At 41.1% G+C, this 26639-nt stretch overlaps 1 protein-coding gene across 2 annotated transcripts in view; it reads left to right on the plus strand.

The window, feature by feature from the left end:
• The first annotated feature begins 42 nt into the window (after positions 1-42).
• Positions 43-26639, plus strand: part of scube1 (signal peptide, CUB domain, EGF-like 1) — a 63587-nt gene continuing 36990 nt past the window's right edge. For both annotated transcript variants that reach the window (XM_055511313.1, XM_029164265.3), the window contains exons 1-6: positions 43-166; positions 2070-2135; positions 2443-2790; positions 4472-4594; positions 10935-11060; positions 21385-21519. In XM_055511313.1, coding sequence (XP_055367288.1) covers positions 2099-2135; positions 2443-2790; positions 4472-4594; positions 10935-11060; positions 21385-21519 — 769 coding nt within the window. In that variant the 5' untranslated portion in view covers positions 43-166; positions 2070-2098. The remainder of the gene's footprint in view (positions 167-2069; positions 2136-2442; positions 2791-4471; positions 4595-10934; positions 11061-21384; positions 21520-26639) is intronic.

Raw genomic sequence — 26639 nt, forward strand, 5'->3', positions numbered from 1 at the left:
CCTTTGTGATTGGATAGAAATGACAGCGTATCGCGTGGTAGGCGGGGCCAAAGACTTTTCTACTTACGGAACATACCCAGGAGATGCCGCCATTTGTCCTGTTTTAAAAACATTTCTTGCATTACAGCATAGCTTTAAATGTCAACGTATACTCATTCATGAGGAGGTAAAGTTAGTTCATCTTCCACTCATCTACAGTTCTGGCGGGCAGCGATGCAAAGAAGCTGTGGCTCCATATTTGAACTCGTCTTTCTAGCCTAATGCAAATATGTGTTTGCTAACTTACCTTGAAATGTGTTATTTTTTTTATTCAACCTCTTTTAATATGCAAAAGTAGTTTGAACGATGCACTTTTTATAGTTTAGTATTATATACAAAACAGACCTTATTTTGTGCAGAACTTTGTTGTAGAATTTTGTTGTAAACCATGTTATTTACACTACTCACAATAAGTTCGGGATATTGTAATTTACAATAAAGAAAAGTTCCCTTTGATATTACTAATAATGTATGAGAAGCAACACAATTTTCATTAGTTTAAAATTTATTACCCCAAAAATGTAGACAATAACAAGATTAGCCCCAAATAACAAAAATTGACAAGGTCAGAAGCGGGTGTTTCCACCATTTGCTGCAATGACAGCTTGACAGCGACACCCTATGCTCCTCACTAGCCTCATGATGTTGTTCTGAGCTAATTTGTTCCACTCTTCCACAAGTGCTACACGCAGTTCTGCCAGGTCACGTGGGGATGGGGTACGATCATGCAGTCTCTGCTTCAACTGGTCCCTGACGTGCTCTATGGGGTTCAGGTCTGGGGACATTGATGGCCATACAATATGTGGCACTCCAACTTCCTGAAGTAGAGCTGTGACAATTCTGCCACAATGTGGTGGAGCATTATCATCCATAAACAGAACGTTGGGGTGTGCTGGTGGAATTAGGGAATGATGTTGGGTTCTATGATGTCTCTGAGGTAAGAACGTGCAGTAACAGAACCATCTAAAATAACCAAATCTGTTTCGCGCTGACTGGGCAAGCTGCCCAGACTGTTGCATCCCCTCCACCAAAGCTAACCCTGCGAACCATGTTGACCTCAGTGTATCGCTCACCTCGCCTTCTCCAGCAATGGTGACGACCATCATTTCTGTGCAAGGTGACCTGACACTCATCAGTGAACAGGACGGTAGACCACTGCTGCATTGTCCAGGCACATGGTTTTGTGCCCATTGAAAACGTTCACGGTGGTGTCTTGGTGTCAGTGGAGTCACCTGCAACGGTCGTCTAGCATTCAAGCCAAAGCTGTGGAGTTGGTTGTGAATGGGTTTTCTGGTAAACCTAGTACCCCTCACATCTCATAAATGGGCTGCAGCTCTGTAGCAGTTGCATAAGGACATCTGAGTGCATACTGTAGGTCCTTAGGTACTGGTCATCGTTGCGGTCTGTCACTCGTGTGACTCCAGTCCTCGGTCTGTCTTGAACTCTGCTAGTAGCTCTTTGTCTTGATGCAAGTCTGCTGATGACACTTTGAGACACACCAAGTTCATGAGCAACATCTGACTGCCGGCCACCGACCTAAAGGCGCGCCATGGCAACGTGGCGCTGCTCGTCCGTTAAGTGACGCTGTGTGTTCATGGGTGTTTGAATGGTGAACTTGGAATGACTTACTGACAATACCAGCTTTATACCAACAGATTGTTGAAATTGATGCCACATTGAAAAGGGTTCTATTTTGGTTTTGCCCCCAATAATAAGGCACACCTGTACACAATGAGACCATTACATGTAAACCACAAAATGAGGTGTGTCTATCACCTCAATACAAATGCTTCCCTATCCCAAAAATGTCTGAAGTGAAACAAGCACTGTATGTATGACATCCGCCGAGTCTCTCACAATATCCCTCACTCTATTGTGAGTAGTGTATATGAATAACTGAAAATGATTTACAGAAAATGCTGAGGCACCTTTCTTACTGCTGTCTACTATGATACCCGATCACAATTTTCCCAAAGGCTCTGTCAGGTGGCAACTGGACTACTTTCTTTTTCCTATTGCCTCCTATCCAGGTTCTAGAGCTGAGAAGCCTTCTGACTAGATGTGGAACTACAGTATCTTCAAGGAAAAAACGGCAAGTATGAGAAATATTATTATAATAAATAAAAAATAAATGTTACACTGTTTTTATTTGTTTCGATTATTTCTTATGTCTGTTCAGTAATTATTCCATGCTAACTGCAGTATATTTTTAGACCATATACTTTAGCTGTAAATACTTTGAGCGTACTTCTGCCACCTCTGGTATGGAGTATTCTTAGGTAAACAGCGAGGAATGTTTGTAGAACACTCGGTTAAGTAATTTATTTACGGGTTTATGTTAATGTCGGCCCTCTCTCTCCCTCTCTCCCATTCTCTCTGTCACTCACTCTCCTTCTCGCCAAGCGTCACGAACAAGCCAATCCCAGAGCTCGAGCTGCCTCCCGCTGCCTCCTTCACCCCGCCCCCGCCCCGCCCCCGCCCCTCAAGCCTTCTCCTCGCTGCTGCCAGTCCAGCGAAAGCGGCCCTCCCTCCTGTCGTATCTGACACACACACACACACACACACACACACACACACACACACACACACGCACGCACGCACGCGCGCGGAGTCCAAACTCCCAGAAAAGCCCTGCTGAATCCATCCTCACAGCGTCTGTCAGCATGGGGAGCGCTTGTTTTTCCCGGGACGTTTGTTTGTTTGTCCTGCTCATAAATACTTGCAGGGTGATGGGGAATGTCGGACTCGCAGGTAAGAGCTCCCCTTTGCTCTCTGTCTGGCGTTGTTGTCAGCCATTACATGCGCCGCCCGGTCTTAAAAATGAATGAAACCTGACTACTGGGACTATTCGGAACGTCGTTGGAGATTTAAAACAACCCAAAGTACACTTTAAAGTAATTTGCTAACGTCGTTATACCGCGTGCTTAATTGTGTTAGAGTGTCACGTTATCCGCAGGGATTTTAGGGCATTGTGATGCCAAACTACACTTTTGCGGCACTGGAAAAGGTCTTTCACGCCCGGGTTTCGCCACGAGTTGACGTTTCTACATTACATCTGACCATTTTGAAAACCACTCCCGATTAATTAAAACCCAGAGCCTCGTTAGCAGCTGTACATCATAGTTATGTCATTGAGGGGCATTTTTGCGAATGAACGTCCAGTCGGTTTATCAGTCTCCCACACTTTTCCTGTGCTTAAACGTCAATTTGAGCCGGAAACCGCAGCCTGATCCCGGGGTTACGCGCTCGTTTCCTTAGATTTGGAATGAGAGGCTTTGCCTGTTTCGATATTTCAGCTGTGAAAGTGGTGCAAGTGATTCACTGAAGTGTGGTTTCGGGAAGCTGAGTGCGCTGCTCGCTGTGCCGCTAGAGAGCATCTTGTCTCCGGTTTTGATGCAGGCTGGAGGAGAAGGGCATGGAAGGTTGTGTACGTGTGTACATACGTGCGCGCGTGCGCGTGCTTGTGGCAGAGAGAAAACTTGGGTTCATGGGGGGGCAAGAGGGCTGTCAAAAGGACATTGTTCAGCCTCCCACCACTTTGAAAGGGTGCAGAGTCAATATTGAGACAGTGAGCCTCAGCGCAGGCAGTGCTTCTTAAATCCAAGACAAAAGTAGAAATGAAGAAGAACAGGATCTGTGCCCCCTTACACAGGACTCCAACTAACACCAACATCGCATGAAATACCATAACTTGTTGCTTGATCAGTCCCTATCGAGTTTGGCACCAAAATATCCCTCCCTACCTTTTTTTAAGCAGGAGAACATTTCATTTAAAATTTTGTTTTATCATGTACTTGGACAAGCAGAGAGCAAGGGTCTGTACACCACAGGCTGCTTCCTGGAGTGTTTGAGGGCTGCAGGAAGCAGTGGCATGAAGAACCAGAATATCTGTTTCAGCCCACACTACCTCCACACACACAAACACCTCCACCCCCACCCTGTGTGTGTGTGTGTGTTTGCGTGCGCGCGCATGTAATGAGTTGGACCTCTGCCCTTGGATACAGGCCCAGATGTGACCATCCGTCTTATCAATAACCTAATCAATTAAGAACCCTCTGTCATCTGTGCTGTATTGCATAAAGCAACAATAAGACACTTTACCCTCACATTTTTTGTTTCTTTGTAATATAAATTCATTGCTGTGGGTTATCTTAACTTGTTGTCCAAGACCCAAGACAGTGAGAAAACTTAGATAGCACAATTAAACTTTTATCCATGTGAATTAATAAAACTATTACCTAACACCAGGAAAATTATATCAGCCAAAAATTTGCCAAAGAGGATACGTTTCATTAAATCCAATAAATGAGTCGTGGACCTTCTTCTTGTTGGTGCTGTTTTGGCTTGAATCCAAAGTGCAGCGGCGTGACGTGACATAAATTACACACTACATGACAGCAAACTTAGATCTGACTGTTTAATTTCTGCACAGATGTAGATGAATGCGCGGAGGGTTCTGACGATTGCCACATCGACGCCCTGTGCCAGAACACACCAAAGTCCTACAACTGCATCTGCAAGCCGGGCTACAAAGGAGATGGCAAGGAGTGTGAGGGTGAGTGATCTTATTGATTTGAAATCTCAACTTAAAATAATCTTTTCGATGTCACCATTATTGCCTTCACAAAGAAGCATTTTCTTCACAATTGCTCGATTAGAGTGCTTTAGTGACAGCTGGGTGTAACGGGTTAGTTAGTATAATGGATGCAGTATTTTTCCAAATTCCTTTTTTTTCTAAATTTTCTAAACATTTTTTGCTTTTCTAAATTCAAGAAGTTAAGTTCAAGAAGTGGGCCTGTGAATTAACTGTATTGTAGGTTAGACAGCTGTTTCCTAAGCCTCACACACCATCCACATGCACCCTCTACTCTTGTCCGACAACAGGTTCTCCTAATTAATAGGGAGGAAGTGCAGGGTGACATGGGGGCAGCACCTGGCTGTGCGTTCACACCTCCACTCACTTCTGCCTCAAAGCACACCACAGCTGGAGCCCGCTGCACATATTCTCTCTCTCTCTGTTTCTCTCTTTCTCTCTCTCCCTAAAGCACGCTCACACATTTTTCAGTTCACATAAACACTATCCCGTTTTTCTATATGCACCATTGCATGAAACAAAACAAACATTATATTAACAATGACAGTACTTTTATCCTTTAAATAACCTTGAAGATTTTAAAGGATCATGTATCCATGTCTGTGATTTCTGTCAGCAGTGAACTCACAAAAAGGCATAGAAACTTGCCATATTTTCTTCATTGTAGTGAAACAGGCTAGTTTAGATGTGACATCGTAATAAAACAGCATAGTTCAGATTTGACATCATAGTGGAAGAGAGGCTAACAAAGATATAATGTCACATGTCTAATGAGATCATAGTTGAACAGACGCTTGACTAGATCTGACATCATAGTGGAATACTAGCATAAACAAGGCATGGAATGTAGCTAGTTTGGTCTGCACAAAACATTTTCATTTGTTACAGTTAGTAACCACCCGAATACAATAAATATGGATCTCTTTTAACCATATAGTATGTGATTTATTATAGTGGACACACACACACACACACACACACACACACACACACACACACACACACACACACACACACACCCTGAATGAGGCGTATTCTATAACAACAGCTCCTTTATCTTTTGAAAGGGGCAGCAAGAGGTTCAGGCTTTTTAGCAGCCTGATATTGCTCACATAAAGTTGCTGTTTTAGCAGGCCTGTCATGACAGACACTTTTTATTAAATCACTCTATTCAGGCCAGCATTTGAACCATTGTGTTTGTATTTATGTGTATGTCTTTGTATGTGTGAGTGGGGGGAGTTAAGATTTACAGAGCACATTCGAAAGCAGCAGATGTTGGTTGAGGGCTTTACAAACAGATGAGGTTATTAGATTACTAGACTGATTGATAATTGCTATCAAATAAAAAGACAGGTCTTCCTGCAATCTAAAAATATTTGGAGAAGCGATAAAATATGGCACACTTCTATGGAGCTTGAATGTCAGCTCTTTTATTACTTTGCCGTTCTGCACTAAGCATTTAGATATTCAGTGTATATGTGAACAATACATCACCATGCACTCTCCTCCTGTTGTCTCCTGTTAATATATGCTGAGATCAATTGAACTCCCTTTAGCTAGTGATGAGGAAGCAGCTTGTGACGGGGACACCAAATGAAGACAGATGGTGAATGGGGGTTGACCCATGACCCCGTTGATTAGATATGGCCGCCGTAATTGGTCGGTTGTGTTTCCCATCAACAGACATTACAAGCCACTTTGCTGGCCAGCACCATTAGTGGTGCTGCTATTCTTGGAAGTATCCTGAAGTAGGAGAGCTTCTGTATTCACTCTCAGGTTGTCTTCACGTCTTTATTTTCACCATCACTCCATATTAAGATAGATTCACTCAACAGCCCAGTAAAACATTGACTGTATACTAACTTGGATGAATGTTTGTGAATTAGCTCAGAAATGCTTAATCCATCTACAGTCCACTTGTATTTATTCAAAGATTTTGAGGATACTTCATTGTTTGGATCTTGGTATTGATCACATCATGTACTAAATGGACACAAATCAATTTAGTGTTACAATATAAGTCTCAGAAAAGTAGACATCTTATAATGATGATGATGATTTCTTTGGGGGGGTCGAGTGCATGGTGTTGCCTCACAGCAAGAAGGTCCCGGGTTCGAAGTGAGGCCATCGACCAACCACATCTTCATTTCCCGTGTGTGTGTGTGTTTGTGTGTGTGTGTGTTTGTGTGTGTGTGTGTGTGTGTGTCTGTGTGTGTCTGGTGTCTGTGTGTGTCTGTGTGTGTCTGTGTGTGTGTGTCTGACTGTATCTGTGAACCTGCGATGGGCTGGTGACCTGTACAGAGTGTCAGAGTGTCACCCGCCTCTCTGGAGAGACATGCATATAATTTATAAAACAATACTGTACAAACAGTTTACTATACACAGTTATTTAAATCTATATTCTTCTTGAAATTGTTGTGGTGTTTCTCATGACACGACACCTGACATTGCAGACTGAAGTAGATTTAGAATATATTTATTGTTGTGTTCTACTTTGATTATGATTTAACCATTTTTTGATACCATTACCATTGGGTTTTAAAATTGGGTCAGGCAAAGTTTCTAGGGTTTTTACTAGTCTGTGTGGAAAAGGTTCAAGCTTGGCCTTGTTTTTTTGTATGGACCAGGATTTAAGCCCCGGTGACCATGGGAGATGACCTGTACTCTCAGCCTCTGCTACACTTCCGCACTGCAAATTAGAAGCTTGCAGACCACATTGTTCTGCTAGTAGCTGTCCACATGGTAGTCCAGTCAGAGTCAGTACATCCCACACAGAGTTTACCTAAAACGACTAAGTCTTTTTTTTTTTTTTATCTCACAGTAAAATATCATCAGTAAATTATCCTCAGAGTGCTTCTTTTGTAATGAACATTTCCTCCTCTGTACACTTCGTTATGGAAGAATGTGACCTTTTATCCCATTGCGCATCAAATGAAGAGTCTGTGGGAGGAGCTGTGTATCACTCAAGCATGCTTCACTGCAGATTGATGCCTGGGTTTTCTCCTTGCTTATAGAGAAAAGTAGAAAAACTAAAACTGACTGTGGCAAGAGCAATTGTTTACTGAACTGACTGTGAAAAATGCAAAGGATTATGATTGGCTGCCTTGCTGCATTTTCAGCATTTCAGAAACTTGGAATTTTGTTTATTTCTACCCTATTATGAAATCATACGCTGGAATTTAATCCAGTTTTGAAAACATTTTAATGTGCTATTGTGCAACATTTTTAGGTCCTATTTTAACTTCCCACTTGCTTTTCTGTTTTTAAAAGCTGCTCCCTGCCAGCTTGAAAGTGGAATCTACCGTAGTTGCATCTCTTTTCCTGCTCTGAGCCACAATGACGAACAGCTGACCTGTTTTACAGAGACAGGGAGAGAGGGCATCTCATGGGAGGAAAGGATGGCACATGTGGGAGGGCGAGGGGGAGAAACATAGCAGACAGTTACTAGGCCATTGTCTGCCTAGCGTCTGCACCTTCGTCAGTACTCCATCTCTCTCCTAACTGGCTAGATACAGACAAAGATTTGGTCCCTGCACTTCTCTGCCTTGCTTTTTCTACTGTCTTTCAGTCTGCTTCTTCATGCTCAGACTCACAGGTGGTTAACTGTGGCTCATTTTATATATTTAGATACATACTGTACAGTGACCCCATGGCAGCCTCTTTGAACCACTCTCCAGTCTATCCCTCTTGTCTGAAGCAGCACCTGACATTAAGATATTGGTAAATTGTGTAAAATGTAGATTTTTTGTGTTTAATAAAAAAATAGTAGCCAAGCAAAAAAAAAAAACTTTAACATTTAGTAGTTCCACAGTGGGGAAGTTGCGTCACACAACAGCACAAAGCATGATACAGAACAGAAAAACACAGCAGCCAGAATTAAAAGTCAAGTTGTGTTGACACAGTACAACAATATACAGGTGGGTAGAGTGAGTATGGAGTAATGGGAGGGGTTATTGAATATTGTTTAAGTATAAAAATATTGCATAGATTTAGCACAAATATTGCACATAGGAAATTTTTCTACATAACCACTGATAAAGTGGGGTGAGTTTATGGACCAGGAGGTAGTTTACCGTGCTGATTATACAGTTTGAGGCCAGGAAGTAGCACCCTTTGAGAGCAAAAAAGACTTAAAATATTTTGTCACACCTGCAGCATTCACAAATTATTTTCCTTTTTTTCTCATCTTAGCATGTTTCACAGATGGGGCAGTTTGTGTATAGTCATATATTGTCATTGACTTTTCATATAAGGTTAAACATTAATTAAGGTCATATCCCAAAAGATTTGCCATGGGAAAACACTGATATGATCTATTAAGAATCAAAATGTGTCAGGTAACCGCAACCCTGCCCTAGATAATGCAGATGTACTGTAGGATGGATGGATGAGGGAGGTAATTGTTCTTCATCAGTCAATCTAATTGTAATCCATAGCAATTACTAAAAGAAGTGCTATATTTGTGAGGAGAATATCATGCAGGTATATCCATTCATATCTATGGAGACTCAACAAAATATATCTGTATGTGAGTTAACTCTTCTCCCCTTTGCTTTTTTTGACCTGGGTGCCAGGCATTTTATAGTTATTTAGTATTTTTATTTGTTTTGCATGGCACTGTCCAACCATCATAACTCTTGTGCCCATAGAAAAGCAAATCAGTTGAACTAACGCTGACCTGTCTGCCAACTGAGCTGGCAGTGCAGTGCCCAAACAGCATTTCCCTAAACATTTGCCCATTCCAGCTTCTGCTAATTGGTTACAAATGCCTGTCAGGATGGGCCAATGAAGGCTCTGAGAGGTTTCTATACAAGTGTCTTCTTCCATCCATCTTCTACTGCTTAGTCCAATGCAGGGTTGCGAGGATGCTGGAGCCCATCCCATCAGAGGCAGGGTACACCCTGGACAGGTCGCCAGTCCATCGCAGGGCAGTGTTTCTCAAGATTGATTTTTGTTGTCGTATGTAACCCCCCCCCCCTTGCCATTTTTAAATCAAACTCATTCCAAGTTCTTCAGTTGGTTAGAAGTTTTTAAAGAAGGATTAGGTTACCGTTTCATATTACAGTACTAAATATTGTGGGGAGATATTAATCTCTTCATCTCAGCCCAATTGTGTTGAAGTGGTCCTTCAAGTACAAAGGAGTCCTTTGTCGGAGATCAGACAAACACAATCATGTGTTCAACCCTATATAATTGGCTTCCGGTAAACATGTCTGTAGTGCTTTATGGTGCCGAATGTGGCATTGATTTGGCTTTCGTCATGATGGTTTCTAACCAAGTGAAACCTCTCAGATGAAGATCGTTTCATCTTTATATCCGCTGGCTTCCACACTCTTCAAAGAGACTACTCTCAAATGGAAATCACCATGTTAATCATCCCAGAGGATGTGTTTTATGGATAGAACATCTCTGTAAATAATACAGTTTAGGTGTGTACTGTGTTTGTGCATATGTAGCCGGTAAAAATATTAATTTGTAACTCCTTGACTTTGTGGTTGTGGCAGATGACTCATGGTGTGTGCTTACAATGTTCTTGTCTTGGTGCCAGTTTGTGGTGTGTATGTGTGTGTGTGTTCAGGTCTGGGTTTTATCCACACTCAGGATGTGGAGACGAAAAACACATCTGTTAAGTTGTGTGCGTGTGTGTGCGTGTGTGTGCGTGTGTGTGCGTGTGTGTGTGTGTGTGTGTGTGTGGGACGACTCAGTTAACTGTAGAACAGAATATCTTATTGGTACAAAGGAAGAGACAGAAAATGAGTTTGCCTAGACATTTCTCAAAGTGTGCCCAGGTCTAAAATGGCAAAAACTGTGTGGGCCTGGTTCTTCCATGTGTGGTGGAGCTTTTGTTGTTTACACAGAAGGGGAGTACAGTTTGTTTAGCCTGCATGGCAAGCGCTTCTGAGTGGCTTCTATTAAAATCTACATTGACCTTACATTCTCACATTCAACAAGCAAAAGCAGCAGGCAAGTCAGTCTCTTGCATTACCTTCTCCTCCAAGTCAACATACAAATTAACTACTAAGTCAGCTGAAAAGCTATGAACAATGAAGGAGCAAGAATTATAATAATTGGTGTTACACCATCTGTGAGAAATTACAAATTATTGTTAGAATTTAACATTTACAAAATTGTTCATTGTTGCTGATTATGAACAATATGTAAACTACATTCTCAGCATATAAAATCTGAACAAAACTAATAAGTATGTATTCTGTCTGGATCAGATGCTTGTAGACAGAGAAGAAACTGATGTTCGGCATTTTGTGTTCCTATAATAATATTGGCAACTTTTATTTTTCAGACACGGATGAGTGTGAAAACGATTACAATGGGGGCTGTGTCCATGAGTGCATCAACATACCAGGAAACTACAGGTGCACCTGCTACGATGGATTCATGCTCGCCCACGATGGACACAACTGCCTCGGTAGGAGCAGTACTTTATTAAGGACGTTTTTCCCTGAGCCTACATAAGCTGTTGCTGTGATTTTGAATCCTGCCTTAAAGCTTAAGTCTATCATGACCATGTAAAGATCAATCTGCTTGGGCTTTATACAAAAACATAAAATGTATTTGTATACACACACGCAGTGACTTGAGTAGGGAACGTGTTAATCTTTACTCTGACAGAATTTCGTGTTGCTTTTTCCCCATGGCTTGTCAGTAAACCATAGAGCCGCTAGCTGGCTGGGTAGCTGCTGAGGAATCTTGTGTGTTGTGGTCGTGTGAAGAAAAGTGGTCGACGTTAGCGGGATGTTATCACGTGTTTGTGCCTCTCGTTCTGACAATTCTAACGGAGTCAGCTGTCATCGCCTCGTCTTTATCCACATGTGACTTTAACCCAGAGACTTGTTTTATTGGATATGAATGGATGTGGCCTTAGTGAACTGCTGCTAATTAAAGTTCAAAGGAAGCAGTAAAGTGTGAATTTACTGTGTGATCCCAATCAAACACAGTCTAGAAGCTGCTTATTTTCTCTTTATGCATTCTATTCTCCAAAATATTTTTTTCTCTTCTTTCCAGTTGCTTCATTTAGCTTTTCTGCCTTTCCTGACTTTGTTATGTCTTGTTTTATTTTTTCTTAAGAGTTAACATTTATGTAGATAGATCTAGATCAGATAGATCAAATTACAAATATGTTTGGCTAGTGACAACTAGGAGCACCTATGCAGGTTTTAAATGCCGAGCAACTTGTAGCTAACATGGGCAAGGCTAAACAAAGGGCTAGGCATGAGCAAAGGCATGGCTGAACAAGGTTAAACAAGCATTAACATGACATAATGATGGCATGTAAAGTCCAGAAACCTTCCTAAATGCATAGAGTCTGTGGCAAACAAAGTCCATGGCAATGAGTGGTATAGCGCGAGCGGCATGAAGTCATGATAATGACCCAGCACAGTCTGATGGGCTGGGCATATTTAGGGAATCAGAGGGAAAGGCACAGATGTGGGGAATTTACCTGATTGTTGCTTGAACTCAAATAGAGGAAAATAAAGGGAGTGGGCATGGTCCAAAGGTAGAGGCATGGTGTGGTGAGGGAGCAGGTGTGGTCCAGAGCAGGAGAAACTAACAAAAAAAGACATAATGAATTCTTCACATTGTTGTTTTGAAAATATGAAGGTATTATAGTATTATACTGTATAGTATTTAGAAACAGAATCCTACTACAGCTTGGCTTCTACTTAGAAATCTTCTTTTCTAAGAAATTGCTGGTCAAGGTTCATTCTTTCTGCTATACACAGAAGATCAAACTCTGTGCATGACATACCCGTAAAATGCTAGACATCTCAAGCTCTGATGCGTCAGTGTTTTCATTCCTGTCAGTTTTTAGTGCCCATAAGTGGGTGATTTTGACCCAAAAGGTACAACTAGCTAGATTCCCATCCATCCATTTTCTACCGCTTTGTCCCATGCGGCGTCGTGGGGGTGCTGGAACCTATCCCAGCTATCTATGGGCGAGAGGCAGAGGCACCCTGGACAGGTTGTCAGTCCATCACAGGGCAACAGACAGACAATCATTCACACACTCACACCTACGATCTAGGGTGACCAATGAACCTAATGCATGTTTTTGGGCTGTGGAAGGAAGCCGGAGAACCCGGAGAGAACCCACGCAAACACGGGGAGAACATGCAAACTCCACACAGAAAGGCACCCGATCTGCCCCGGAATCGAACTCATGCCCCTTTGTTTGTGTGCAGAGAAGGTGGACTTTTCTCCTTGTCTGTAGGTTTCTTGTAAACTCATCTTGAATGATATGAACTAAGTATGGAACATCATTTATTTTTATATTTTATATAAAATATATTTTTATTTTTATTTTATACAGTTACGGACATTAAGAATAAAGCACTAAATGTGAGAGATACAGGAAATGGCATTCTGTAATACATGGTAAACATGCAAATATAACTTTGAGAGAGTAACACTTGGGCCTGCTGTGAAACCACAGTACAGTCTACACATGTGTCTCCATCTTCTCACTGTCCATCAACAAAAACCTCAAAGTTTGTAATAATGTCTTGCTTTCAAGTGTGTCATTCAGCAGGAGGCTTACTATATGGCCAAACACACATACACACTCTGCCGCTCTTGTTCCAGTTACATGTAAATAAACATGGCTAATACTGTTTTTGTGTATCCTCAGAGAGCATGCCTTAGCTTTCATGTGACACGTTGTCATAACAGCTTATGTTAGTGTTGAGGCTGAGATCAGTTTAAAAATGCAGTTAATTAAAAAAAGGCATCTTAGACTCTGGTAACTGAAATTGCTTACGTTTCATCTTATCACTCATAACCGGCAACGAAATGTCAATGTTGCAACGAATTGGTTGGCGCTCAAGTTCCATAGTTTTAACAGCAGGAAGGGAACTGCAGCATTAAGCGAATCTGCTGGAAAACAGCTTGTTTATTTCTCCATTAAAGTTAATGCTCAATTTAATTTTCATTTTTCTCACACACTCTCTGGGCCTGCATGGGTAAAACAATAAGGACTTTGTGGCTTTTAATAGACCTTAAGCATGATATTCAGAAACCTCAGAACCTTGTGGTGTTTCTGAATGAGCCTCTGATGACAAAGTGCACTTGGGAAAATTGCAGTATTGGGGAAAAAAAAACTATCCATCCTTGCTTGAGCATGCAGGAAGTCACTCCATCAACTCCAAGATGCACTGTGTCAACACATAAGGGCACTAATTGATTTAAGATTGCCTAATTGTACTCTGATTAAAGAGCAGCCCTTCTCCGTTCCTTTTCTTCCTTTTGATTTGGACCTTTTATTTATTTGGTTTTGGCATGGACACAGCTGGGCTCAATGTGTCAGTGGTTCAGTGCATTCTGGGAATGTCTGGTGCGCTTATGCGTTTATTTTCCTTCCGACGCGTCCTTTTCATGTTGTGGCAAGATCTGAGAGGTGGCTGAACGACGGGGAGTCAGCGACCGCAGCGTGTCACAGAGGAGCCCGACATTATAACAGACAGGAGGCAGCGACAAGACAGAGGGGAGGAAGAGGGCAGATAAACTGAGGTCAAATTTGACAAGCTAAAAAACCCTTGACTTATTGGTTAAATAAGTACTTCGTAATAAAGAAAGACAAGGGGCACAAAAGCAATATAGTAAAAGCCATGTGATAAACCATCACTTTTGACTTTTTAGAGGATCATGCTAATGAAACTAATAATAACGCTAATAGGAATTTACTCAGTTTCCGAGCTGACACAGAATAATGAAGGTGGATTGAATTCGATGCCTGCAGCAATTTCCAAAAGAGATACGTCAGAGGTATTTTTACCACTGTGTTGTGTGGTCTTTCTTTTCAACATTTTTCAACAAGATTCTTTACCTGTATAATGTACGACTTCAGGTGCTCAACAGTTTAGGGTCTGCTCTGTCGCACAGTACTTTGTCCTTCATAATTACTGTACACATTTTCAACTTGTGTACTTTGACTACGAATACACTATTGTACAGTAACACATGCAAAATGTTGGCTTGGATTTGGCTTGTTGATATGAAATGGTAGCACATTTGGCACTAAAACCGGGATGTACCATTCAATGTTAAAGGAACACACTAGACTAAAAACAATGTTGAGTAGTCTCTAAGAATGAAGGAACATTCACCGTGAGTTCTATGCAGTGAAATGATCATTCATTACTCTGCATAAAGTCGCTGAGAGCGAGGTGGAGCCAGCAGTTCTTATTGACTTTTGGATTTACCATTATTGACCTTGCAGGAGCGGGAAAGAAATGTTACTATAAAAGATGTTTATCAGACAATGCTGTTGCCAGATTCAAGCAGATGATTCCATCAATTTTTGCCTCATTGTCATGTAGCCACACAGAGGAGAACTGTCACCTTAATCCTTATGAACAGGTTGACTGTCTTGTAGATGATGCTGCAGCTTCTCTACGTACAATGTTAGACACAGTGGCTCCTCTGAAGAAGAAGACAGTGAATTAGAGGAGGTTAGCTCCGCGGTATAACTCAGAGATCCGCAGCCTAAAGCACAGGACCAGACAACTAGAAAGACAGTGGCGTTCCAACAAAATAAATGTAAACTGCATTCCATGGAAGGACAGTCTAATAATATAAATAAATAAATAAATAAATATATACACACACTCTATTCTCACCCTCCGCGTGTGGTCTCATCCACTTTCCAAGCTCGGGTCCTCTACCAGAGGCCAGGGAGCTTGAGGGTTCTGCGCAGTATCCTTGCTGTTCCTTGGACTGCACTTTTCTGGACTGAGATTTCGGATGTTTTTCCAGGGATCTGTTGTAGCCACTCCTCCAGTTTGGGGGTCACAGCCCCCAGTGCTCCGATCATCACAGGCACCACTGTGGCCTTCACCTTCCAAGCCTTCTCCATTTCTTATCTGAGCCCTTGGTATTTCTCTAGTTTCTCATGTTCCTTTTTCCTGATGTTGCTATCGCTTGGTATTGCCACATCCACCACTACGGCTTTCCTCTGCTCTTTATCCACCACCACAATGTCTGGTTGGTTCGCCATTACCATTCTGTCAGTCTGTATCTGGAAGTCCCACAGGATCTTGGCTCGCTCGTTCTCTACCACCTTGGGAGGTGTTTCCCATTTTGACCTTGGGGTTTCCAGTCCATACTCTGCGCAGATGTTCCTGTATACTATGCCAGCCACTTGGTTATGGCATTCCATGTATGCTTTCCCTGCCAGCATCTTACACCCTGCAGTTATGTGCTGGACTGTCTCAGGGGCCTCTTTGCACAGTCTACACCTTGGGTCTTGTCTGGTGTGGTAGATCTGGGCCTCTATGGCTCTGGTGCTCAGGGCCTGCTCCTGTGCGGCCAGGATGAGTGCCTCTGTGCTGTCCTTCAGCCCAGCCCTTTCAAGCCATTGGTAGGATTTGTTGAGATCAGCCACTTCAGTTATGTTCCGGTGGTACATCCCGTGTAAGGGCTTGTCCTCCCATGATGGTCCCTCTTCCAGCATCTCATCCCTTTGTTCTCCACTGCCTGAGACATTCACTCAGCACGTCATCTGTCGGGGCCTTATCCTTGATGTACTTATGGATCTTGGATGTTTCATCCCGGATAGTGGCTCTCACGCTCACTAGTCCTCGGCCTCCTTCCTTGCGGCTAGCGTACAGTCTCAGGGTGCTGGATTTGGGGTGGAACCCTCCATGCATGGTGAGGAGCTTACGTGTCTTAACATCTGTGGTCTGTATCTCTTCCTTTGGCCACCTTATTATTCCCGCAGGGTATCTGATCACTGGCTGTTTATTGCCTGGGATTTGTTCTTGCCATTGAGCTGGCTTCTTAGGACTTGCCTCACTCGTTGGAGGTATTTGGCTGTTGCCGCATTCCTTGTTGCCTGTTCAAGGTTGTCATTCGCCTGTGGTATTCCAAGGTACTTGTAACTGTCCTCAATGTCTGCTATTGTTCCTTCTGGGAGTGAGACCCCTTCTGTGTGGATTACCTTGCCTCTCTTTGTCACCATCCTCCCACATTGCTCAAGCCCGAATGACATCCCGATGTCCGAGCTGTAGATCCTGGTGGTGTGGATCAGCGAGTCGATGTCTCGCTCATTCTTAGCATACAGCTTGATGTTCTGCATAGGTCTGAACCCCCTCAGCCAAATAATAAACAAGACTGGCTATGGATACCGACTCCGGAACGGGGCCACCATAAGTCACCTCCTCTACATGGATGACATCAAGCTCTATATTTTTTTTTATATATATATTTTTTATATATATATATATATATTATATATAATATTATTTCTTCTTAATTGAGGAAAAAACAAACAAAAACAACCCCAGGTTTCTTTTCAGCACTGTAGCCAGGCTGACTAAGAGTCATAGCTGTGTTGAGCCTACTATCCCCTTAAATCTCAGCAGCAATGACTTTATGAACTACTTCACTGATAAAATGATCATCAGTAGAGAAAACATTGATGAGCGTCTTCCTCCAAAAGACAGAAATCACCCTAGTGCTAGATCACGTGTCAAGCTTTGAGGGCCGGTGTCCCTGCTGGTTTTCCAGCTCTCTCTGCTGATAACCTTGATCAGGTGTCAGTTGGCTTTTCCAGCTTGTTATTGACTGAACACACCTGGTCAAGGTAATCAGTAGGAGCTGGAGCAGGGAGAGGTCGAAAACGAGCAGGGCAGTGGCCCTCAATGGCATCAGTTTAACACCCCTGCTCTAGATCCTCTAGATTCTAGAAATTTACCAAGTCCTCTGTCTTACCTAGACATAACTCCTATGAAGTTAACCTCAATAATCAACCCTTCCAAGTCATCAACATGTCTTTTAGACCCAATCCCAACCAGATTACTTAAAGAGGTTTGCCTTTAATCAGCTCGCCCATATTAAATCAAATGAACCAATCTTTACATATAAGATATGTACCACAGGCTTTTAAGGTGGCTGTGGTCAAACCTTTATTGAAAAAACCTACTCTGGACCCTGAAAAATTAGCCAACTATAGGCCAATTTCAAATTTAAAAATCGTAGCTAAACAATTATCTGACCACCTCAGTAGGAATAATCTGTATTAAAATTTTCAGTCAGGATTTAGAAAACCTCATAGCACAGAAACAGCTCTGGTTAGAGTCACTAATGATCTTCTCTTAACTTCAGACAATGGTATGGTCTCTGCCTTTGTCCTGTTAGATCTTAGTGCTGCATTTGATACATTTGATCACAACATTCTATTACAGAGGCTAGAACATAGAATTGGAAATAAAGGAACAGCACTGGGATGATTTAAATCCTATTTGTTGAACAGATTCCAGTTTGTTAATGTTAAATCCTCGAAACCCTTACATGCACAAGGATTATCTATGGAGTACTCAGGGTTCTGTGCTTGGTCCAATTGTGTTTAGCCTATACATGTCTCCTTTAAGTGATATTATTAGGAAGCTTTCTATAAATTTACATTGTTATGCAGATGATACTCAGTTTTATCTGTCCTTGGAGCCAAATGGAACAGATCAACTAGTCAAAATTCAAAGTTGTTTAAAAGACATCAAATTCTGGATGTCCCAAAACTTCTTTCAACTAAATTAAGATAAAACCGAGATTCTTATTATTGACCCAAAAGTCACTTATAAGTCAGATAGTTTCTTTTGATGACATAACATTAGCTTCGGATTCTACTGTGAGGAACCTTGGTGTCATCTTTGATCAGAATCTTTGTTTTACATCGTATATTAAACAAATCTCCAGAACCGCCTAGTTTCATCCTAGAAATATAGCTAAAATCAGAAGCATCCTCTCTCAGAGCGATGCAGAGAAACTGATCAATGCATTTGTTACCTCTGGGCTGGACTACTGTAACTCCTTACTCATAGGATGTCCTAACAGCTCCTTAAAAAGCCTACAGCTTATTCAAAATTCTGCAGCCAGAGTTCTGACAGGACTTAGAAAGAGAGATCACATTTCTCCTACATTAGCTTCTCTACACTGGCTGCCTGTAAAATGTGGGATAGAATTTAACATTCTCCTACTCACCTACAAAGCACTCAATGATAAAGCTCTTTTTTATCTTAAAGACCTCATAGTTCCTTATGCTCCCAGCAGAACACTTCTTTCTCAGAGCACTGGGCTACTTGTGGTTCATAGAGTCTTTAAATGTAGAATGGGGGGCAGAGCTTTTAGCTACCAAGCTGCTCTCCTGTGGAACCAGCTCCCTCTTCAAGTTCGAGAAGCTGACACACCCACCTTTAAAATCAGGCTTAAAACCTTCATTTTTGATAAAGCTTATACAGTAGTTAGAGATGGTTTAGGTCACTGCCAATGATTGTTAGTCACATGAACCATCTCTTAGTTTAGCTGCAATAGACATAGACTGCTGGGGGACTTAATTTATACACTGAGCTCCTGTTTTCTTCTATCCAATAACCTTCCATCATTATTCCATGTTTAACTAACCTTGTCTCTTTTTTTCCAGTGGTTGTGCCCCCTCCCCCCCTTTCTCCCACTCTGTCCTCCCACTCTGCCCTCGCTATATAAATAAAATTGAATTGAATTGAATTGAACTGAATTGAATACTGTGTCCTATGAGCCAGAGTACAGTGCAAACGAGTTACGTCGGATGAGGCTACTAATGCCAAAAGTGATGATCCATGTTTTGTACTGTAGCGTAGCACAAATGACTAATAAAGTAGGACAGACTCAGACTCAGACAGTGATTTGATTGTGTGTATGATACATACTGTACATAGAAAAACAAAAAAGAAATAATTAAGCAAGACAATTATTTTCCAAAATAAATATAAATAAAATTAACCACTCATACACACAGCTGGACTATGTAGTCCTTACTCAATCACCTCCTAAACATGCATACATGCAGCAGAGGAACACTGAAAACTAACTTCAGGATACCAAAAAGAAAGTGATAAAAACAGCCAGGACAGAACAGTCAAATGAGCACCGAGTAAGCAATATACCAGCAGTAGCGCTACCTTACGTAGCTTGTGCATTAGCTTGGTGGCAGCAAGTCTAGATTCAAGAAACATTATTAATTTGTTAATTATTATTACACTTTTTTTATTTAAATAATCACACACATGAACAATAGGGCTGCAACTAACAATTATTTTGATAATCAATTAATCTGTCAATAATTTTTCCGATTAACCGATTAATTGGATTATTCGAATACAAATAAAAAAATATATATTATTTGATGTTTTGCTTAATATAAACCCCCTATCAGGGTTTTTTAAACAAAATTTTGATTTTGAATGGGACAGATGGAAAAAAAAAAGACATGTTTGGCTAAAGGAGGAATCTACAGTATGGCTTTCCAACAACTGTTCTTTGATGTAAAATAAAATGCTGCTTAAAAGACAAATGTCTTTATTCGTGTCGGGGGAGTTGTCAGATTGCATCCTTTGTGTTGTAGGATATGACCATTTTCAGCCACAACACACAATACTGCTACTTTTCCCTGTTTTCTCTGGACATAGAACATTAATGTTTTGCACATTTTGGCTAAAAATAGCCGATTTCGCTTTAAGGGTGTTGCATGCATCAATTTCAAAATTAGTGAATAATTGTAACAAAAAATTTAAAAGTCTGTCAGTTTGAAAAATTAAAAATTTATAAAATTTTTTATGAATTGGGGTTTGTAAAAATTAGCAGAAGTTTGAAGATTCTTTTTTTACTTTTTTACTTCTGTTTCAAAATTTCCCCATTCATCTTTTAAATTTACTTTACTTCTCTACACAGCTATTCTGTCAAGCACATATAAACAAACCTTTATGCAGGTTTACACCAGTACAACCAAGCACAACAGAGGAACTCTGGTTGAAACCTGCCTGGTCCTTGTGGTCTTTGTTTATACAGAAATTTTGTTGGCAGAGATCAATTGGGCCTGAAGATGACTGCATTTCTTCTTTATGTAAGGCTCTCCCTCTGGCCTGAAAATTAAACGCATCCGTCATAATAATGACATCCATTAAAGCACAAGATTTTCCTGAAACTGTTAGGAAGTGCAATAAAAACAAGATCTTGAGTTAAGTCAGGACACCGTGAATTCTGTGCCACTAATATGTGTGATTCCAGGACATAATGAGTCAGGACAATGAAAATATTGACGTCAACACTGGGACTGTAGCCGTATGACTCCATGGCAGACACTTCCTCAGTTGCAGATTTGTTTACAAAGATGTGTGCCTAGAAAAAATGATCAATCCTGGAACAAATTAGAATTAGGCTTTCCCAGATACACCTGGATATGGGTTATTTGTACAGTATAATGGTTTTTTTTTTTAGACCGTGCAATTATCTTTGCAGTGTTTCCATGAGCACTTCTTTACTTGTTACCAAATGTTTGACTATAACACTACAGCAGTGTCTGTTCAGCTCTACGACACGCACAGCTGCTGTCTTTATGGCCTCGCATCCTTTTATCTCAACTGAGTTTAGGTGACTGGAGGATTGTCAGTGTTTGGCGCCTGCTTGCTTTATTGGTTTTTCAAGGTACCCCCTTTTTGCTGCTCTCTCTCTGCGTTTTAAAAATGCCTGGAAAAATGCCATGGCCTTTCTGAAATACTGTAGATGCATGAGTTATGCTGGGACGTGACCTTGCCCATGATGTTTCTGACTTCTGTAATGCATTTTCTTTTTCACATCTTCCCCATATCCTGCTTTAACCAAGCAAGCAAATGTACTACTGAAAGGTTGTAAACAACATGAACAGACAAACATGTCTTTCTTTGTCACTTTTAATTGTCTCTCTTTCTGTCTGTTCACGTCAACAGATGTAGATGAATGTCTGGACAACAATGGTGGATGCCAGCAAGTGTGTGTTAACACCATGGGGAGCTATGAGTGTCAATGCACGGACGGCTTCTTCCTCAGTGACAACCAGCATACCTGCATTCATCGTTCTGATGGTAAGATTGACACATAGAGGAAACAGTGAGATTGTGTAAGTATAGTAGTGTATTTATAGCACGATTATGGTAATTCTATAGTTGTTGTTGGAGTCATTCAGTCTTCCTTGTGGATCATTGCATCTTTGTTTTTTTATTTGACATCTTGTGTCATTGGTTTCTGTCTTTAGAGTCTTTTTCGTTTTGCTTTTTGTGCCCCTCCAGCCTGTGGGGGGTCTTGTGTTTTTGTTAACTGTTTCTAACGTTGGCCAGTTCCACTCAGATTGTTTCCTGTTTCCTCTGCCTCTGGGCTTATTATCTCTATCATCTACACCTAGACATACAATCTTTGTTGGTTTGTTCTTGCTTGAGAGATAGCCGAACATAGGAATGTGACTTCTTTATTACCTGCGATGCTGGGTTTTAATAGTTTCTTTGTGTAGATGAACTAGATAAATTTTTAAATAGAAATGTTTGCATTCGGAAAAAACGCTTCAACAGCATCTGAATATGTCTTCTCTCTTTCCTCTCCTCTCTTTTCTTTTCCTTGAAAGCTATTCCTGACGGTTTTGCCACTGCCCAGAGTGGGGGCAGCAACAATGAGGGATTAGTGTATTATCTTTAGCACCAAAACTTTGGGAGAGTTGCTACATATACTGTATGGAAAACTACAAGTCAAATGATAACTGAAAAATAGACGTTAGTTGTATTGACTAAGGCTCAACCTCTTTATCCTGGTATGATTCCAGCCTGTGAGAGGGCGTCTTTACAAAGTCCTCCAGTTCTCAGCCCTGTTCTCATTCTTCCAAATATTTTCTAGATGAAGGCAGTTACTGTATGAACGTGTGTAATTCCTGCTCCTGTCAGAGGGATGTCCACAGTAAACAAGCACTGAAGATGCTTGTGGGAAATTTTAGTTTCCCTGCTCTGGCAGGCTGTCCTAAGCCTTCAACCTCCATCCCAACCACCCACCCACCCACTCATCTTCAATCAGGCACTTGTGTCCTCTATCCCTCCATGGACAGGAATAGCAGCAGCAGCAGCAGCATCCTTGTGTCCCACAGGAAAATTCAGCCTTCCTGCACACATTGCCATAGCTTTCATAGCTTCTATCTAAAGCCAACGTGTTTAATGTATCAACGTGTTCCATGTGTCAATCTGACCAGTTCACATATTATTACAGTACATACAGATTATGACTCCTAAGCCTAATATGCCACATTACGATCAGCCCAAAAAGGCAGTTAGTTACAGTTACGGCTGCAGCACCAAATCGACGAATCGATAATATCCATTACGGAAATTTATCGATGATAGTTTGCCGTTATCTATTAGTCGGGCTGCTCATTTGACAGCAAAATAACACAGCTGCTGGCGAAATGCTGGAGAAAACAAAACAAGCGGCAGCAGAAGAGAGGCTGCACCCTAATTTCTTGAGCATTAAACATTAAACAAAGACAATGTTAACCTGCAAGTCATACAAAGATCAGCTGGTGGTTTGTAAATAATATAATAATATCTTCAAATTTTTTCACCAGATTTTTTTCCGATTAATCGAAAAAAAATTAGAAATTAGATTAATCAATTATCAAAATAATTGTTAGTTGCAGCCCTAGTTACAGTAACCATGTGGAGTTGCTTAGAAAAATCTGCGCCTTCTACTCTCCGAATACCTTAACGTTGGTGTGTGAACTGAACCGGTTAGAAATAGTTTGGAAAGACATCACGTCAGAGCAAACATCAAGTCATGAAGTCAGAGAAACTCTCTGTAGACCTTTGAGGCAGGACAGGAGGCAGGAGTGTTCCTAGAAAATAGTTTATGAAGGATTTAGTATTTATCATTGCTCTGTCTCACTTGCTGTCCTCAGTACCCCAATGTACCTTTACCATCACTGAGTACTTTATAATACTGTCCTCTGTTCAGATCATTTTATTTTGCTGATCTTATGCTCAACCGTTAATATGTTGTACTTTTGTGGAAGTTTCAGATAAGGTTATCATTTGAAAGGTAGGATAGCATTTTGTTTTGTTTTGTGTAATTTGAATTAGAGACTGGTTATACACACGTGGCAGTGTGATCACTGAATAGCCTCTTTAGTTTGACACATTCAGGTCTTGCGCGTTGAGCCACATTCTTATCTCATCTCCAACAAGCTGCTGAGAGCTGGAGTAAAGAGTAAAAAATCTTATAATTGTTCCTATATATATTTAATTATATCTGACTGAACATGTTAGCAAAGGAAAGTTAACTGTTACAGCAGGAAAGCTGGACACTCAACCAGCTTCATTATTTACTTTTTGGTAGCTAAGTATAATTGCAAAGACAATAGTTTCTCTCTCTTTTCCCTGTGTAAGACTGCAAAACAGTGTTCATTGGATAGTTGCATATGGTTAGTTTTAGCTTGTGACCCGCTTCTTTCTGCCTGACACTCGCTTGGAGAATAATCAATCCTAGCAACAAGTGTTTGTTCCATTGTTGTGTGTCGTGTTTGTACAGGGCAACGCCAAAAGCTTGGCCTTACAAACTCCCTGATACGTACCGGGGAAAACTGAACTGGACGCGCTCAACATGAGCGGGGAAACTAGGCTGCTAAAGCCTGGAAAGAGGGAGGACCCAAATGTGACGACCCACAGACAGGACTGAATCATAAACCTTTTAATAAATATAACACAGAGGGAAATACAACTAATGGCGCTGCATGTGCAGGATGACAAAATAGAAACACAAATGAACATTCATGAATACCTAGATAACTAACTAAGGATCACTGCAGAGCAGGAAAATAACTTAAACTAAATTTAGAACACAAACAAGACCAACCATGACACACACAGGACAAACTTTGACACAGGAAGCACGATGAACAGAGATTCAATGGACCAACAAAGGACTGGACACAAACTAGGACTTAAAAACTAAACTAAAAACACAGGTGAACACAATTACACTAATTGCACAAAGAAACTGAAACGGGAAGTCACATGACAAAACAAAGGACACAACCCAAACACAAAGCTCCTCCAGCAGTTAAGAAGACTCAATCACAACACTCCCAGCATCAAGTTCTCTGTGGGATAATGATGTGGGGAAAGTATGTCAGTATGACCACATGGGTCAAGTACTATACGGCTAACGAGCGAAGTGGTCAGACACTTGAAGACTGAAGAAGGGAGCCTGGTAAAAACACACAAACAGATTTTAGTGACAGTGTAATTTAATACAAATGGTGAACATCTTGCTCAGTGCTGTCTGGAGCAGGAGTGCAGGCGCTTCAAGATTCAATGTTATGGCGATGCCTCAGTTGACCAGCCCTGTCTCCATGTCTGATTTATTAATTGCACCTTTCAGACAATGCAAGTCCTGCCAAATAAAGTGAAAACAATACGCTTGTAAATTCTCCACTGGGCTCAGCACCAAAAGTTCCTGGCAAACTTGGAATTGGCTGGGTGCTGGGACTTTTAAACACATGCGAATACCGAGCCTGGCACTCCCAGGGAATGTGCGGTCGCAAGAGTCTATGACTTGATTTCTGAAACGATAACTGTACAAATATTATAATTATAAAGTAGAATGTTTCAGTTTTTTCTTCAGAACTGTGGGTACGTGCATAAAGCCAGAGGGGCAAACAGTGATTGTATAATTTATTAGCTGAGGCAGCAAAAGAGGAAAGTGGCCCATCAACACCTCCTCAAAGCATTTATTTAATAGCAGTGAGTTACTGAAGGCGGCTGTTGGATGCATGGTGGTATAACATGTAGGTAAGTGAACATGCAGGCTACTTTTGTCACTTAAGTGAACTTGCTCAAGTAAAGCCAAATGTAGCTGTGACGATTAACATAACACGCTGGACTTTACAGGACAACTGCAGCTAATTTTGAATCATGTTGTAAATGTTGTCTCAGTGTACACTTGTGTCTGCTGCCTGCTGCAGGTTATAACCAGGGAACAGCTGTTCTCGGGGCAATCCCTGGCTGTCTAGACATTGTCAGGAGTTCAAGTCAAGTCAGTTCATGTCAAAAACGGCACTGTATCTAGTACAAATATTGGCAAGTCTAGATAAATATACAGATCTTACAAGTGAATAATGTTATTTCTTTTAAACTGATTCTGTTTTGTAGAGGCCTACCTGTTCTCCTGGTGTACAACAGATTCTATTGTAACAAATAATTAAACACAGATTACTATGCTGCAACTCACATTCTTGCTATTGGCGAAAAAAACTGAATATTGAGCTTCTGTAATATGTAATATAATATTGAGCAAATACAATATCAATGAGCTGAAAATCAGAGGCACGTGGGAGCTAGTACAGGGAGTTGTTATCATTCATTACAAACACTTTACCTGTCTCTTACACATCCACTGTACACTGGGGCTCCATCTGTATTTATTAATAAATAATCAATTCCTCCCTTTGAATAGGCCACTTCAGCACTTTTACTTCCTTCCTTCTGATCCATTCCGAGGTCAACCTCATACATTGAATCATGGATTTCATTGAGACTTGAGATATTAAGTCTTGCCAATCCATGACACACTAATTGATCTTTACTTAAATAAGGAAATGTGCAAATCGTTTGATCTTGACTGGCTTCCTAGATTAGGTGTTTTTTGTGCGCTTGAACACTTGTAGAAAGTTTGACCCCTTTTCCCTTGATTTGTTTTTTTTTTTTTCATACAAATCCACCACTGTGCTTCTGCTAAGCGTTTGTGTAGAATATTTGCCTTCAGGCTGCTTCACTTGTATGACAGAGTCTTTAGCTGTGAGCTTTTACCTCAAAGCAGCATAGATCTGTTACATATACAAGATCTTCCATATACATAAACACCAGACCAGCTGAAAGTAACTAATCATTTCATCACTGTGTTGTTGCTTATACATTACAAGTTGTTAAAACTCACATACTGTAATAATATTTAAACATGTTTTTTTTCTCCATCTATATGAGGTGAACAGGAGTTGTTTACCTGTGAGTGGAATGTAGAAGGTGGAAATTCTGCTCATTCTCCCATTAGAAGATATTTTTAGGTCTGAGTTTGTCTTTGGTCAGTGGAAATGTTTAATGCTAGGGTGTGGAGCTGACCTGGTCTGGAGCTGCCATTCAGTAGCAAACATGGGGAGTGGACCTGAATGCGCACA

This window comes from Betta splendens, chromosome 9, assembly GCF_900634795.4.
Source record: "Betta splendens chromosome 9, fBetSpl5.4, whole genome shotgun sequence".
NCBI lineage: Eukaryota > Metazoa > Chordata > Actinopteri > Anabantiformes > Osphronemidae > Betta > Betta splendens.